At 37.3% G+C, this 18,622-nt stretch overlaps 1 protein-coding gene across 2 annotated transcripts in view; it reads left to right on the top strand.

Annotated features, from left to right (window-relative positions):
- Positions 1 to 5,518: 5,518 nt before the first annotated feature.
- The window catches only part of wnk4a (WNK lysine deficient protein kinase 4a), a 76,905-nt gene continuing 63,801 nt past the window's right edge, over positions 5,519 to 18,622 (top strand). For both annotated transcript variants that reach the window (XM_049464659.1, XM_049464658.1), the window contains exons 1-2: positions 5,519 to 5,625; positions 6,609 to 7,305. In XM_049464659.1, coding sequence (XP_049320616.1) covers positions 6,751 to 7,305 — 555 coding nt within the window. In that variant the 5' untranslated portion in view covers positions 5,519 to 5,625; positions 6,609 to 6,750. The remainder of the gene's footprint in view (positions 5,626 to 6,608; positions 7,306 to 18,622) is intronic.

The raw sequence follows: 18,622 nt of genomic DNA, 5'->3' as shown, positions 1-18,622 counted from the left end.
GACAAAATTCACATCAGAATATATTTCTTAATTTGGTCGATACAATATTATTCCCATGTTGATATGAACATTCTAAAAGCCACTGTTTATGATGGGCATTACCATGCACTGATGCACTGCTACAGAAGCCTATAGTAGAGCTAGAAAAAACGATTCGCATCCAGAGCTGTAGAGTCCTCCAAAAGAACAGATCTGTAGGATCTTTTCTGTTTAGAACTGAGTACAGTACAGGTTTTGGCATAACCCTGCAGACATTACATGAACCAGCCAATGAAAAAGTTTGCAAGCAGTAGATTAGTCCTGCACACTACACTGGGCTTTAGAATAAAGCAGCACTAGAGCTGATTAGACAAAGTTTGGGCTTATTTATTTAAAAAATGACAATTTTATATGATATAAAACACGTTATTTTATTATGTTTAGTGATCAAAGTAGTGAATATGTAAAATAAAAAAGCTTCAGTCTGCAAAAATGGCCCTGATACACCTAAAACACTAATATATCAGGCATTGGTGCCCTCTACTGTACATGAAGGTGCACTACCAAACTACCACACTGAGAGAGAGTTCAATTACATTTGCACCCTTATGCTTTTAACCACAAAAATAATCTGTCGCTCAGCTGCCTCCTCACATTTGAATTACCCAGATTTAACTGGTATAGTTTGGAGTCTTGGGTGTAATAAACTGTGCTGCCAGATCTGCACTCCTGGGATGGCTGTGGAAAGAAGCAGAATACAGAAGAATGTCAGACTCAGACACATCATTATATAACCTTATTTTTATTAAACTCATTGCTGTTTTTATTGGACAAGTTTTCTCAAGGAGCACACATTGCGCTTGTGGCGTTTCCCTCCCCTTAAATGTAATGTATCCTGGGTCTAACGTGAGAAACAGGCTTAATAATATTACCCAGGCTCTGCGGGGAGGTGGCTAATAATTCCACTGTTTATTTTCTGTAAGGCACTCTTCTGGAATCTCCAACGATTAAAGGGGGATTTCACCAATTTGTCAAAACATTTTCTGCATAATTTAAGGCTTAGGATGTAAACAAAGCATTTAGACAGTGTTTGGTGTGAAACGATCCTTTAAAACGTTAGAAACTGGTCAGAACTCTTCACAATGGAGGTAAATGAAACCTCTAAATGCTCCTTACAGAAGCTTGAGAAGTTGAGAAGCGTAAAGTTTTAAAAACACATTTATTTAGTTTTGCTTTTATTAAGCCATCAGTAACACTTAATATAGAACATGCAGCTCTGATTTTCTGATTTCTCATTTTCTGTAAAGAAGTGCTCTAAATGACAATGTTTATATTTGGAATTTGGGAGAAATGTTGTCTGTAGTTTATAGAATAAAACAACAATGTTCATTTTACTTAAACATAAACCTATAAATAGGAATATCAGAGAAACTGATTTAGAAACTGAAGTGTTCTCTTAATTTTTTCCAGAGCTGTATATAGGGTCTCCTGCATTAAATGCGAATGTGATTTCTGGCAGAATCTATCTGCGTGTTTTTCTCCGTTTAACCCTGAATTTTATTAGTAACAGCACTATATGATTTAATTGATACCATGTGCGTCACTCCGCTAGTCAGTGACTTGCATGCTAGTTGGAGAGTGTCACGCAATTCACTACTAGGCCCGCTTGTGTGTGTGTGAATGAGTGGGGTTATTCCAGTTTCAAACCCGTAGTGAGCACTTCTGCTACACTGGGACATCATGTACTGTTTGTGTGCATTGTGAATTGTTTTACAAAGGCCTACAGCTACAGATGTAACGTCAGTGTCAGTGTGCTTCTACTTTAAATTAATCCGAGCTGTTTAGCACAGGTTAGCGCAAACATGTCACATCTAGGCCAATTTCCGAAAGGGTAAAAATAAATACACGCTTTCAATATGTCCAATGTTTCCCTGTAATTAAGTTTCACACCCTGAGCTTAATAACCCTTCTTACCCCACAGCTTTCTAATCCCTAATCTAATTCATGCTTTTCTTAGGATTTAGCGGCACCTTTAAATGATGCTTAAGTCAGTGGCTTATTGACAGGCCTAACTAGGCCCCATACAGTGAAGATCAGATGTCAGGCGAAATAGTTTTACAAAGGACATGAGTGGGAGTTAAAAGGGGGATTTAAGGTGGAAAAGGGGGAATGCAGGGCTGTGTCTGTGCATGTCTGTCCATGATCATCCAGAGCTTGGATTATCTCTGGTATCTGTCTGTAGAAAATGCTCTAATAGTGTTTGTCATTTGAGTTCCTCTTGTTCATCTGGACGGAAACTCATCAAAGAATAATACTAGAATCTAATGAAACTTTATATGTGTGAATGCATTGATGATAGATGAAGAAATTACAGTACTGGAGTAAAAGGATACGTTAAATGGGAACAATTGTGCAGTTGAGGGGAGGCTCTAGTGTCTTGTTGGGCATCTCTTTTTTATCTAATTTTATTTCTAATTTTTTTCTCATTTTCTTGTCAATATACACGGCCAATTACCCAACCCACTCATTAGGACTTCCCTATCATTAGTGATGCCCCAGCACACTAGGAGGATAAACACTAGCACACACCTCCTCTGATACTTGGGAAGTCAGCTACCGTCACTTTTTGAGCTGCTGCTGATGCAGCATTACTGAGCAGCATCACAGCGCTAACGCTCAGAGGAAATCACAGGGACTCAGATCTGATACATCAGCTCACAGATGCCTTGTGCTGTTCGACATCACCCTTTGGAGTGATGTGGGTAGAGAGAATAAGGCCAATTTTGCTCTCTGAGGGATCTCATGGTAAATCCTGAGGGCTAAGGCAGAAGGGTAGTCAAAAATACAAAAAGAGAGTTGGAAACAAAAATAACACTGTAACAAAAGACAATAAACAAAGGAAATGCGTTGTAGAAGAGCTAAAAAATAGATTTAATACTCAGCAGAGAACAGAGCAAACTGAGGGGTATTTATACAAGACAGGCCAGATGAGAACAATCAGTAACTGGGAGAGCAGGAACACCGTAATGTCACGTGATCAGCAGAGTTAGGGAAGTCCAGTGTGAGTGCATGTTGGGAAGCGGAGTCTTTTTTGAGTAGTTCAGAGTCCACAGCAGGCAACTGTCCCAGTTGGAGCCTTGTGGCACTCTATATGAGGCCTTCATAATCAAACCCAGCCATTTTCAGATCCCAAACAGAACCTAGATTTGTTGCTAAAGATCACATGGTTCCAGTCCATAGTAGTATACAGGTTTCTCATTCATGATATCTGACTTTTGAGGTGAATAAAACACAGAATTAGAATCTAACCTCACAGATGTACTTGCTGTCAGGATTAAATGCAATAAAATCCTCTTCACAGCTGCAATTTTCTAACATCTAAAGGTTTTCCATAAAAAGTGGAATTACCAGTGATAACCAGTGATAACATATTAAAAGAATACACACCTTGCATGAAACGTTATATTTCCTCCTTTATATTTCTCAATAGAGATGAAAAGCTTTGACCCTGTGTTACTTATTTGGGCATGTCACTGTGCGCGAAATGACGCACAACTTCAATCTGTTAAAACTAGTAATTTGTTTTTCCCCAAACTGCTCTTGAAAGGTGGTTCTTATAGCCAGATGAGTTACACACTTTACAGGCTGCCACCTCGAGCTAAAGGCCGAATATATGAGGTGTGATTGTTTGGACTACAGGAGGAAACGCTGCCATTGCGTCAGCTCACAGCTACTCTACGACTGGAAAGCAGACAGCTAGCCAGCAGCTACATGAATCATTTTGTGACAAACGTAAAACATGTCTTTGTTGGTCCTAGAAAAACGAATCAAAGATTCATTTTCAGTTTCGTCTCCCCTGAGAAACAGGCAAAGCAAAAGAACAACAAAAAAGAACTACAAACATGCATGCTATTATTGATTGTGCTGTGATAGGGTTGATTTGATTCTTCACAGACCAGCCCAGACCCCTACTCAATACAGGTTGTGTAAGGTTTATGTAGACTTGTAGGCTTGAATACATATACATATAATTTTGTAGGAATAAAGATTATGTGGTTTTTCTCTAAGATAGCTGATGTTCTTTAGATGTATCCCAAATTGCACCTGAAAAAAAGCGCATACAGTAACAACTACTGTGGTAGGTGATAACAAGGTTCAGAGGCTTGATATAATCAAGATTAGGCAGAATAAAAAGGAGACAGTCAGAGAGTACTCTGCTTTATTCACCAATGGGAGCGTCAGCATTTGGAAGGCCGCCATTTACTGCTTTGTGAAACTGTAAAAAAGTGTATTAACAAAACGTTTTTACAGCAAAATAGCAAAAAATACATAATAATAATAATAATTAATAATCAACCACTCTTGAGCACAGACGCACCCATATTGGCATGTAAACAAATAGTAGTTAGAAGTACAGGTACTACTACGAATTAAAATACTTATGTAGAAGTGGAAGTATCAACTCAAGCTTTTTACTCTTTAAGTACAAGTCTAAAAGTGCTGGCTTCAAAACTACTTAAAGTATAAAAGTAAAAGTAATGTAAAGGTAAAAAATGGCATTAAGGACAAAAGCATATGCAGCGCCACAGAGTCCTATAGTGCACAGCCGGCCGCACCCCCCCCCCCCCCCCTTCCCAAAACACATTTCTAAAAGCCATAATGACTATAATGTTATATTAAAATGTGTTTGTTTATGGTTTAATGAAGCTTAGTTGGACTTTTGTCTTGACTTCCCTTGAGTCTCTGCACATACTCTATGGACTTTGTTTGATTAGTTTAAATATAGATTCAAATGTGCACTTAAGTAAATGATGTGGGGTTGGTTCTGCAGGTTTAGGTTCAGCAACAGTATGTGCTGAAAGAATGAGGTCAGCTGACTACCTGAATATACTGAATATAGACCAGGTTATTCCATCAATGGATTTTTTTCCCCTGATGGCACGGCCATATTCCAAGATGACAATATCAGGATTCATGGGGCTGGAATTGTGAAAGAGTGATTCGGAGAGTCCAGATCTTAACCTCATTGAGAATCTTCGGCATGTGCTGGAGAAGAGCTGCTTTGTGCAGCGTTCAGACACTACCATCATCAATGCTGCAAGATCTTGGAGTAAATTAATGCAACACTGGATTGAAATAAATCTTGTGAAATTCCAGAAGCTTATTTAAACAGCCAAAGCCTAAAGCGAATGCGTACTGCAATCAAAGGCGGTCCAACAAAATATTAGAGTGTACGTTTTTTTTTTTTTTGAGGCAACATTTGTTTTGGCCAGGCAGTGTATATATATCATCTTTATTGTATTATGATGCATTTAAAATCAATTACAAACTATTTTATTTATTTTTGATTCGGACACTGCTCTGGTGGTCTTGACTACAGCACTAGCTGCCACGCTCAGATCTCTAAATCGCATGTTTGATTCACTGAGTCGGTTCAGTGAACCTCTGGCTCCCCTCTCTCCGCGCGAGCTCCTCAGGTGGGGGAGGAGTCTGGAGCGTCTCGCGCGCTGCTTTGGCTCGAGTCAGTAGCAGCACTGTGTTCATCACAGCAGCGCGCGAGACAGAGCAGTGTGGGGATAGAGAATGAGCAGTGGTGTTTAGAGCTGTGGAGCGGGGTTGGATTACTGTTTATCGTTAAAAGTTGAGGTAAGATCTTCTCAAACTGAAGCCTAAAGCTCTTAAAGTGTGTGTGTGTGTGTGTTTTGTCTGGGTTGTGGTGGTGACCCTGTCTGGAAGGTTGTGGGCTGTGGAGTGGGATAAGTAAATGTTTGAGGAATTGTCCGTTCAACCTTAAACTATGCATTAGTTTTATTGTATGTTCAGTGTAATTGCTGCACCGTTTAAGATGGAATGGGCAATTCTTATCAGTAGTTTTGCATTGAACATGTGTTGTAAATGCAGGACCATTTAAGGTGGACATTTACGACAGTTATTTGGTATGTAGAGTGTAACTGTTGCACAAATTAAGGTGGACCTGTAAGGCAGTTACATTGTTTATCAATGTAAATGCAGGACTATTTAAGGTAGACATTTAAGGTAGTTATACATTGTAATTACAGTGTAACTGTTGCACAGTTTAAGGTGGACCTGTAGGGCAGTTACATTGTTAATACATTTCAAATGCAGGACTATTAAAGGTAGACATTTGAGGCAGTCATACATTGTAATTGCAGTGTAACTGTTGCACTATTTAACGTGGACATTCATGGCAATTGTATTCTACAAACAGTGTTACTGCTGTATCATTTAAGGTGGAAATTTCCGACAGTTGCATTGTAAATGCAGCATAACTGTTGCACAAAAATTAAGGTGGACATACAGTGTAAATTGCACAGATTAAGGTATAATTTTTTGCCTGTGACATTCTACACACAGTGTTACTGCTGTATTATTTATTGTGGACATTTAATACAGTTACATTATAAATGCAGAGTAACTCTTGCACAATTTAAGGTGGTTAATTAAGGCTGTTACAGTGTACATATAGTGTAATGGATAAAACTGTACATGCAGTGTAACTGCTGCACCATTTAAGGTGGAATAGAAAATGTATCATTTTTATATAATGGGAAAATGAACCTAATACATGTTTATTAATTTATATGTATGTTTATTTACATCTAATACAGGACAAAATAAGAAGATGCACCACAGCAGAACATCACAGATGCCTCCCCAGGCAGTGAACGGCTGATCAGCTGCTGCAGAGCATTGGACGTGAAACCAGATTATACCGTCATCCCCCTTCAGACTACTTTAAACTCTCCCAGCATGTCTCATGCTCAGGTGGAGCTGCCTGGACTTGGCTTTCCGAGTTTACCTGTTGATCTAGACCCTGAGTGTGCAGAGAGAAGGTCCATCAGGAGGAACTCATATGTTATTCACAAACTTAATGTTGACATCGAGTCTCAGTTTTTTAATGGAGCACTGTCCTGGCCCTCGGAGAATGTACTGTGCGAGAACAGGACAGAAGAAGGGAAGGTGGACACCTGTCCACCGTCACCTTCTCCGGTCTCCAGTCCCAAGACCCCCACCCCACAGAGCTGCTGTTCTCCTTCAGAAACCCCAGGGCCATGGAGGGTCTCGGGGCAAGACCCCAGCTCAGACTCTGATCCTGAAGCAGCCAAGCCGGGGAAGGTGAAGCCCCGGATGGAGAGCAGGTGGGAGCTGGAGGAGAAGGAGGACATGGAGACCAAAGCTGTGGCCACCTCGCCGGACGGACGGTACCTCAAGTTCAATGTGGAAATTGGCAGAGGGTCCTTCAAGACGGTCTACAAGGGGCTGGACACGGAGACCACCGTGGAGGTGGCATGGTGTGAGCTGCAGGTAAGAAGACTTTTGGGTTTATTATAAGAGGTATTTTGACAGCAGCCCCATATATCATTAAATATATAACTTTAAACATAAAATACAAGTTTTTTTAAAGGGTTCATTATCAAACAGAACTGGGACGCTCTGTGGTGCTATTCAGAACCGTTGGAAAAAAAAAAAAAAGTGAAAAGCTTTTTTTTAAAGAAGTTTAAAATGAGTTTGTCAGTGTTTGGACCCTTTTATGAAAGGTTTTAAAATATATATATTAGAGCTCTTCAGCAATGCCATCTCATGGAAATAATTCCTTTTTAGTAAAGACAATAATTCTACAAAAAGCCATGAATTAAATCCTTATATTGTTCTTTTCCTAGGACAATATTCTTGCCATTGGCAGAAAAAGCGTCCACTGTTAATCAACATCAAATGTATTTTTTTGCTTGTAATGTAGACAATAACTATTCAATCTCACATTTTTAGTAAAGACTATGGAAATATATAGAACCATAATCATTTTGTATAAAAAGACAACAAAAGACTCTTGGAAACTTGAGAAAACCTGTACAGGAAGAGGTCTGGCTGACCCACATGGCAACAGCACCTTTAGCTCAGCTTGAAGTGTTACCTCAGTAAATGGCTTGGGAATGTACTGAAAAATATTTATGGGTGCCTAACATTAATGGAACTGTTGTTGTCCTGTATTGCATCAAGTTCTTAAATTTACAGTATCAAAGAAATATTCTATCGCATGTATATATCCAGTTAAACAACCATAGTCTTTATTGCTTAAAAAATATGGAAAAAATCTTATTTTAAAGGGTTTTGTATAAAAAAACTGGTTGTTTGGTTCATAACAACAATGAACTAAACTGTTTTTTAAAAGATTCTTTAAAAATCCTCATACAACAAGTTCTTGTTACTGTATGTAGACAAACCATGCAAAATTTATCCATGCATAATTAATCTTTTAAGTGATTCTGCATCCTTAAAATGGTTCATATGTAGAACCAGCTCGGCTTAAAGAACGTAATGTTTTGCTGCATGGTTTAATGGTTCTTATCTGTGTCGGGTAATCAGTAATGCATGTCTCTTTAAAGAATGTTTTAAAGTAGTTTAAGGAGCGCCACAGATGCCTCCACTATTAACTAAAAAGTCGTAACTTGAACTGTGTTGAGTTGTTCAGTTACCTCTACAACAATTGCTTATATCCGACACTGTTTAACTCTCGGACTGAAGTGTGGAGCAGATCTAGAACAGTAGCAGCAAATGCATTGAAATATGAATTAGGTCCACAAGTCTGTGTGTGGCTGTGTGAGGTTTCATGTGTTTTCTGAACTGTCCCTTTAACAGAGCTGCTCGTATCTAATCTCTGAGGAAAGCAGCTTGACTGCAGACAGGAGTGTCATCCAGCTGTTTAACTGAGGAGCGTTTTACGATGTCAATATATTGCTGTACTGCCACTGTTTTTTTTCCTTTTTTCAAGAAGTCCTTGGTATTATACAATTAAAGAAAATAAATCAAAATGTTTAAAAAATTTCAAGCAAATATATATTTCACAGCAAGTAAAATGTTTTTTGACAGAAAAACAAATGCGATTTTTAGTGAAAACCTTCACACCAAGTCTGATGCTTTTTTTTAGAGTCCTTAACTGTCATAAATGTCCACTCTTTCTGTTTCTATGCTCACTGTCCATTTAATGCTCTTTCTTTTCTGCTCTTTTTAATTTCTCTCCTCCAAGCGAGATATTATTATTATTAAATTAGTAGCCAAATATTTTAATAATCAATTGTATTAAATTTAATTGATTAGTTATTGCAAAAGAAATGTTATTTAGTATATTATAGAGAAATCATATAGAAATTGCTATTTTTTTAATATTCAGACCCACCAGTAAACGTACACATGTCTTATGTTTTTTTGTGGAATGATGAGGAAGAGAGAATAGTGGCACATTTAAACAAATACATTTTTCGTTGACTATTTTTTACATTTGTAAATTCCATATCCCTCCACAATTGTAATGATATGCACTTTTGTAAACATGTTAGACCCCAAATAAAAACTATTTGGTAATAACTTTTTTTATATATAATGGCACGTACCACATTAAAACCCACTCTGATTGACTCTTTTTATATACTAACTCTTGAGCATATTAAGCAGAGTAAGAGTTTTTACAGTTATTGAATCATTCCTGTCATTACATGACAGGCTGAAATACTGTTTACTGATATAAATGTGAACAAACCTACAGATGAACTAGGGATACATGATATTGGAAAGATTTTACATTTCAAATGTTCTTTTTTCGGCAATATAGCCCCTCCCCCACCCACACTTAAAACCCAGGGAAAACAGTAATCAACCCTTTAATCAGGCATTTAAATGCATTTTTAAAAGGTAATTCTGGGATTAAAAGCGTGAATTCAGCTGTAACTGGAAATATCTGCGCAAAACTGTGCTGGACTGAGGTGCACAGCTTTTGTCACATGCTCACGTTTACAAGCACGTGCCCAACCATGTGACATCGCATGTCCTGCAGTGTGACTATTGTGTATGCGCACATCGTGATGATGCTTAACCGATATATTGTGCAGCCCTAAAATAAACACAATAGGCCATATCGCCATTATCAAATATTATTAAGGTCATGTCCATTTATTGTAATTTTTGTAACAAGCCTACTTCTAACACTATAATAAAGGCCATAACTGCAGTAACTCATCAGTAAATTAGAATGAATTGTGCAGCCTTTTCACCCTCTATTAGCAGAGCTGTGGATTCAGGTGTTAGAAGCAGAAAAGCCACGTGTCCGGTCATTCCCTGACTGTGCTGAATGATATGAATAATAAAGGGCTGGACACCGTGGTGCGGTGTGGGTTGCAGACAGGACCTGTTCTTAGGTTTCCTGGCTGAGGTGAATGGCTGTAATGGTGTAACGTTTACTTCCATGTTCTCAAGATCAAGTGTGAGGGATCTGTGTTTTACTGTTAAGGGATTAAATTAGGTGAAGTAAGGGAGGAAATCTACTCAGCTCCATTTAGTCATTAATATTTAGCTCTTAATTCAGTTTCTGGGTCTAAATAGATTCTGTTGTGTTAGTACAGCTCCTGGAGATCACTTCTTTTACTCTGCCCTGGATTATCTTATTGTATCAGATATGATACACAGTATCTGGACTCTCTGTTTTATCATATACGAGACATATAGACACAATTGCTTGCAGTTCTTTAGATAAGCATTTTTTTAAATCTAGGGAAAAGTGCAAAAATAGTTAAAACCCTTCTTTAATATTTAGCAAAGTTACATGTATGGAAAACTGCTCTGGAGGTTTAGAGTTACTGTTTAGACAGTAATGTAGGACAAGAGTGGGCATGCTTGCAGCAGATATGGTGATGGTTATGATTTTGCTTTGTTCAGATGTCCCTTTTAATTATTATAATCATATACAGCTCAACAATTAAGAGACCACTTCAGTTTCTGAATCAGGTTCTCTGATTTTGCAATTTATAGATATATATTTGAGTAAAATGAACATTGTTATTTTATTCTATAAACTACAGACAACATTTCTCCCAAATTCCAATTAAAAATATTGTCATTTAGAGCGTTTCTTTGCAGAGAAATGTCTGAAATAACAAAAAGATGCAGAGCTTTCAGACCTTAAATAATGCAAAGAAAACAAGTTCATATTCATAAAGTTTTAAGAGATCAGAATCAATATTTGGTGGAATAATCCTGGTGGTATTTAGTCACAGTTTTCATTCATATTGGCATCATGTTCTCCTCCACCAGTCTTACACACTGCTTTTGGATAACTTTATGCCACTCCTGGTGTTTTTTCCAGAGCTGTATATGACATGTAGCTTCTGTTATCAGACCCACTTTATTCTACGTAAGGTGTTTGTTTTGTATTTCGCTGTAATATGCAGTTCAATTTTACAGAGAATGAATGAATAAATGGATGAATGGATGGATGGATGTCGGTGTAACTACAGTAGCAGCAGTGCAGGTGGTCAGCAGAGCAGAGCTCAGGGCTCAGTTAAACATAGCCTCAGGCAGGTGGAACAGGTGTGACTTCCTGTTAGTGCAGAACTTGCGGGGAGCAGCTGGACCCCGCCCTGCTCTCCTGCAGGTGAAAGGGTTAAGTCATCGGCTCTCTGAGCAGAAGAGCTGCAGTGTCTCTGATGAGCTTAATCAGCTGTAATGGGATTTAGAGTGACGGCTGCTGATGCTTGGGCTGTTCGCGGTGACATCACTGTGACAGCGAGGCGAATGTGAGCAGTCACTAGAACGGCCTTATCTCTCCTGACCCCGTGCTCTCACTCACACACGAACACACACACACTCAAACACACTAGTACAGATGTTGATGGGCCTCCGTGTACCTTTATTTGTTTGTGTGAAACGGGTCAGAACATCATCAGCTTTACATTCACTTCTAATCCCCAAAGTTGCAGAGAAATCACTGTTTTACTACAGTAAATAAATAGTCTAAGTGTTTGACCTGCTTTCTAGAAAAAAAATTAAACACTAATAACAACTACAATACAAATAATTACAAAAATAATAACTTAAATTTACTATTAGATTAATTTAAATGTGTATACATCAACATGTAAAATCACATCATGTGATTTAGATGATTGCGGGTGATTTGATCAAAGGATGTAATTTAGATCAATGCATGTAATTTGATAAGTGGATTTAATTTAGATCAGTGGATGTGATTTAGATCAGTGGATGTGATTAGATCAGTTGATGTGATTTAGATCAATGCATGTAATTTGATAAGTGGATTTAATTTAGATCAGTGGATGTGATTTAGATCAGTGGATGTGATTAGATCAGTTGATGTGATTTAGATCAGTAAATGTGATCAGATCAGTGGATGTGATTTAGATCAGTGGATGTGATTTAGATCAGTGGATGTAATTAGATCAGTTGATGTGATTTAGATCAGTAAATGTGATCAGATCAGTGGATGTGATTTAGATCAGTGGATGTGATTTAGATCAGTGGATGTGATTTAGATCAGTGGATGTAATTAGATCAGTGGATGTGATTTAGATCAGTGGATGTGATTTAGATCAGTGGATGTAATTAGATCAGTGGATGTGATCTGATCAATAGATGTGATCAGTGGATGTAATTAGATCAGTTGATGTGATTTAGATCAGTAAATGTGATCAGATCAGTGGATGTGATTTTGATCAGTGGATGTGATTTAGATCAGTGGATGTGATTTAGATCAGTGGATGTAATTAGATCAGTGGATGTGATTTAGATCAGTGGATGTGATTTAGATCAGTGGATGTGATCTGATCAATAGATGTGGTCAGTGGATGTGATTTAGATCAGTGGATGTGATTTAGATCAGTGGATGTAATTAGATCAGTGGATGTGATTTAGATCAGTGGATGTGATTTTGATCGTGGATGTGATTTAGATCAGTGGATGTAATTAGATCAGTGGATGTGATTTAGATCAGTGGATGTGATTTAGATCAGTGGATGTGATCTGATCAATAGATGTGGTCAGTGGATGTGATTTAGATCAGTGGATGTGATTTAGATCAGTGGATGTGATCTGATCAATAGATGTGATCAGTGGATGTGATTAGATCAGTGGATGTGATTTAGATCAGTGGATGTGATCTGATCAATAGATGTGATCAGTGGATGTAATTAGATCAGTTGACGTGATTTAGATCAGTAAATGTGATCAGATCAGTGGATGTGATTTAGATCAGTGAGTGTAATCAGATGAACGGATGTGATCAGATCAGATTATAGATAGATCATCTGTAAGGATGTATAGAGTGTGATGGTGCTGAGGGAGGTTTCAGGGCTGTTGTATTGTGTTGTATTGAGTGTAGAGTGGGTGGTGTGTGAGACTCTATGCTATCAAGAGATTTAAGAACCAGAAAGAGGATCTAAAGTCAGCTGAATGGGCCGGTGTGTGTGTGTGTGTGTGTTTTTAAATACACTGTGACAGGTTTTTTTAACAAAGCATTTAGGGTCTTTTTTTCACCTGCTGTCTGAAAAGCCCACAGATCTGAAACCACACTCATTAATTATTAACATTTAATAACAATACACACTTAAATAACAGCACTATTCTGTTTATTTACTTTCAGTATTCCTAAGAAATTCATTATTATTCACCAATTTAATAACAGTGGAAACACAGTTCACCCTCTGGCTCTAACTTGTCTTTTATTTCTGAAATACTTAAAATACATTTAACATTTAAATGCAGTATTTTCTTGACTCTTCTGTATGTTGTTAATGTTCTGTTCTGTGTACTGATAGAGAACAGAAATAGATAGATAAAAGTAAAACTGCTTCACTTCCGATTTTAGGTACTAAAATACATGTTTTTGTATATATTGGAGTATTATTTTACTTTACTACTTCCATTTTTTGCTTAACTGTATATTTTGGATGATTTTAATACGTTTACTCTGATATATTGTTTATGAGCTGCATCGTTACTTGTTATAATTATACAAAAGGTGCAATCATTCCAAACCCACATTATCACTTAAGTCAGAACGGTAGATGATCTGCACAGGGTTCACCAGATTTGATGAAGCTGCTAATTATTGAGTGAATCAAAAGATCAAGCTGCCTTTATCACTGCTAACTTTCAAGATGCTTTTTGTAATCACTGCACTAATAACACAGTACTGTACTTTTACTCTCAGTACTTCACTGCTACATTTTATAATATACATTCTATAAACTACCTGAACAATACCAAAATGTTGAATATACTTTAGTACTTATACTTAAGTGTTTAGCTTAAATTACACTTTAACTTCTACTGACATCACTTTTTCGATAGAGCACCAAGTACTTTTACTATTTGTATTATATATTTTGCTTTATACATTGGGTTTATTGATATCTATGCTGTTTAACCATTGTTTCATAATATTAAAAACCCAATAAACAAATTACGAAAAAAGGACTTGTACTCAAGTCTGGGTTTCTAGTACTCACAATTTATAGGAACAATTCAGATGCCTAAACATTTCCTTTCTGGTTAAAGTGTCCCTCACTTTTTTAAGTGATAATATCTCTAATAGGGGTTGCAGATGGCGTGGGGTGCTGGTTTATACAGGTGTTCTTGTGTCTGTAAGGTTGAATGTAAGTGTGTGCTGAGTGCTGAATGTACTGTATAACTTGTTTGTTTTGATTGTATGTGATTTGTTGGCATGCTGAGAGAGTCTCAGGTGAGATTAGCTCATCAACTGTGAAGCTTTAAGGACAGATAGTCACCCAGCAACAGCTCTGCTTTTGAGCTGAGTCAGACATGACAGAGCATTTGAGTGTTTGTCATCTTACTGCTTCAGAGTTTTGACCCTAAAAGATGTACTGTGTCCAAATGTTTGTGGACACCCTTTCTAGCTAGATGGATATAAAGTAGGGCTGTGACAAGACACTAATATCACGAGACGAGACGAGACATGATACTGGGTTCATGAAAACGAGACGAGGTTTAAAAATAAAATTTTAAAGAAAACGTCAAAAATGAAAAATGGCTTGAAAACTAGAATCTTATTTGACAAAATCATATAACGCAAATTTAACAGACTGGTTTCTCTCACACATTGATTCTATAAGAAATAGAAATAAGAATAAGAATAAAAAATAAAAATATATATTTTTTAGGTCCTATATAGTGCAAACAATAAGTGCAAACCACAACCATCATATTAAGCCTATGGTTTGTGTTTTTTTTTCTCCAAAATCTCTTGTAATTTAACTATGCATAACCATAACCTGTCATATTAAGACTATGCTTGAAGTGAAACAGAGACAGAACATTTTATTTAAATACAGTACAGAGCTAAGGGATTAGTACAACTGCCTATGAAACAGTCAAGTGTAGGATTTACTTACAGTATTTACTAGGGCTGTGAATCTTTGGGACAGTAAAAGCACTGTCACGCAGAGCTTTTTAACTGGACCGCAGAGCTCACCTACTGTTTTTTTCCCCCGTGAGACATGTTTAAGACGAGAAATATTGTCACATTTTAATCTCGAGAGATCTCGTGCCACAAGATCTCATCACACCCCTAATATAAAGCCCTCCAGAACTGTCTTCTCTGGAACAATGGAGCTCTGTCTAGTACTTTTGGGATGAGTTTGAGAATTAAGGATGAGGTGCATTGATTACCGTGACCTCACCAATACCAATTCACCAATGCAGTCAGTTATCTGCTCTAGAAATCTACCAAAAGTATTTAGTACTTACTTACTTCCACTTATAAAGCATCTTTTTGCTACTCAAGGCACTCACTATATTTACTTTTTTTTGCTCCAGCGTCAGACAGCTCTGACCAATCAGAGGAGACTCTCTTTGCTCTCGTGGTTTATTGGTGTGCTTTTTGGTGCGTTTAGGTTTGTGCCTGTGTGAAACCAAACCAAACAGACGGAAAAACGCTCCAAGTAAACGAATTCCACACTTATTCCAAAGTGCTTTTTTGCAATTTTAGTTTAGTTTTAGAGTTAAGATTTAAATGATCGATTGTGGCTGATCATCTGACTTTGAGGTCAGTGTTTAATCACAATAATATATAGATTTTTCACTAAACTGTTCCTTTATTTCTATATCAAAAACAACATTCAGTAAGCTCGTGCTGTTTGCAGTCACGCAGCATCGCAAATGAATTACGAGTGATTTTAATTGCCCAGGGTGGGTGGACGATATGGTTTGCCCATCAGTGCATAGCGAGACAGTGCGGTGCCTGTGTGTGTTGTTGGTGTTGTGTGTTTTTAATAAACACACAGTGTGTTTGTCCTCACTGTATCTCCTGCTGTGACGTGAGGATGATATGTGTTCTGAAATATTACTGTGAGAAGTCATTCACGCCCTCGGAACAGCAGGTCTCGGCTCGGTTCTGCGACCCCAGACAGCGATGTAGCCCACTTCACCACACGATACACCACATATGAATCCAGCTGTGCCAAGCAGATGTTGCCCAATCACTTGTGGGCCCTCCCCACCCCTTTAATTAGTATAATTACACAGTGGGTTTGACCCACATATGGAAAGCATTCATCACGGTTGCTCTTACACTTTGTGCTGTAGTATGTTTGTTCTAGATGTGTTCATGCTTGTTACATTCATTCAGCTCATGTAATTATTATTGGTATGTATATAAAGTCAATTAAAGGGCCTGTGTTGGGTTTCCCTGAGCTCCAATTATGACGTTAGTTTGGTTTTATGGACCAGAAAAAAAAGTATTCAGAGTAAATTTTAGAAAGTCTTATAAAAACTCTTAATATACTTTGCATTTTGTTTTGTAATGTAACTATTTAATCTAAAAACACTTATAATATTTTGTCCCTGAAGATACAAAGTTATAAAGTGTTTCAGGAGTTATTTTGCTTCTAAAATGTCTTAAGGTGTGCAACAGTACAGGATCATCATGAGTTTTAGTCCAATCATTTTAACCTGAGCTAAAGGCTAAAGCTGTTGCCATGTGGGTTAGCCAGACTGTATTGATTGCACCTGAAGAGCTTAAATAACAAAAGTAAAAGGTAAAAATTTTAGTGTTATAAAATTTCCTAGTGGTTTATATTTATACATTTATTTTGTGATATCACAGAAACAATAAGTGTAAAACAGGTTGTTTTTCAGCATAATTTTATTATGTTTGATATATGAAAACTCCACAGTATGAATAGCTAGTTTATTTCCTGAAATGCCCTACAGTAAACTGTTCTGTAATGAACACGTGCAGATAACATACACAAGCCTGTAGCCCTCTCAGAATATCAGCAGAGCCCTTTACACTTAACAGTTTGTTGCATTTTACAGTGAATCAGCTTTTCTTCAGCCAACATCAGCTGTATCCACCCGGCCCCCTTCCAGAGTGGTCTCAGCTGTCTTATCAGCAGCTGCCTGAGTGTATATATTTCTGTGGAAGGGGTGGGGGTGAGGGGTTGCGTAATTGTGTAACTCAACCCTAAACCCCTCCCTTTTTGTTAGGTCATGGGGCAAATGTATACATCTCTACACCTACTGGGACAAGAGCTCTTTAGCATTCAGTAATGTATACTGTACTGAAGGGCTGCACAATATATCACATGCAGTGTCATTCTAGGTGATTTTAATAACATTTTACAACATTTTTCTGCTTAAAACTTTGCAATGTTGTTACTTTTCTATTATGTATCTATTGTAGACAGATTATATTTGACCAGTATCATTTACTTTACTTTAAACTTCAATATATTAAGGTCATTATAAATATTGTAACATGCTGTTTTTTTAATATCATAAAGTATATCACAAAGTACAAATATTGTAATATTGTAGGTAACCAAGAGCTAGGAAGGATACATCAGCTGCGTCCTACATTTCGCTTTTTTTTACTAAGGATCCTTAAGTTAGGGACAGCCTTATATATATATATATATATATATATATATATATATATATATATATATATATATATATATATATATATATATATAAAAGAAATGTACAAATGCACCTTGGCTCCAGCCTAGACTTTGGAACGTAGCTACAGATTATTCGCTTTTATTCACTGTTAGCAACGGTAACATTATAGGCAGCAGTTTTTTTAATACACACCTTTATCCCTTAGCTCAGGTTTAAGAAGAATTAAAGTTCTAATTAATGTTTAAAATGAATGTTCACACCACCTGCACCTCATCTCCTGTTTCATATCTCTGGATAATTATGAGGTGCTAAGTAGCGTAAACTTCATCTCCTCCAAAAAATAAGATTTCCTGTTCCTCCTGTCTGTCTCCGTCCAGCTAGCCTAATCGTTACTGTAACTGTAAACCCTGTCTGAGGTTCTGACTGCTGAATGTTCAGTTCTGAGTGTTTTAGGCATCTTCATTATTGTGACACTGCATGTCCAAATCCACCTTCAGCTCCTCTTTCTTCTGAAATCAAGAGCATTAGCCAGGTTTTTCCTCATTTACTGCAGTAACAGTTTCTGTTCTAGTAAGAAGGATTTACACTAGATGTTGGGACATATGTTGGTGTGAGGAGGATTGATTGCATCTTAGGTATCAGATAATGATGGTGAAATAAAATACTGCTGTTGAATGATTAGTTCTACCAGTCCAACTCATCTCAGAGATTAATTTAAGATTAACAGATTAAATAGAACACTGTTCCACTGCTTCACAGCCCAGTGTTCTGTGGCTTTAACCCTAGATCCCTAATGTACATTATAAACTGCACAATAGGCTTTTTCTCTTTTAAAGTTACTAACTAACTACTAACTAAATAAATCAGCCCAGAATGTCTTATTATATGCCATTTCATAAAATAAAGTAGCACA

Source organism: Astyanax mexicanus, chromosome 15 (genome assembly GCF_023375975.1).
Source record: "Astyanax mexicanus isolate ESR-SI-001 chromosome 15, AstMex3_surface, whole genome shotgun sequence".
Taxonomy (NCBI): Eukaryota; Metazoa; Chordata; class Actinopteri; order Characiformes; family Acestrorhamphidae; genus Astyanax; species Astyanax mexicanus.
This window is presented reverse-complemented; position numbering and strand designations above follow the sequence as displayed.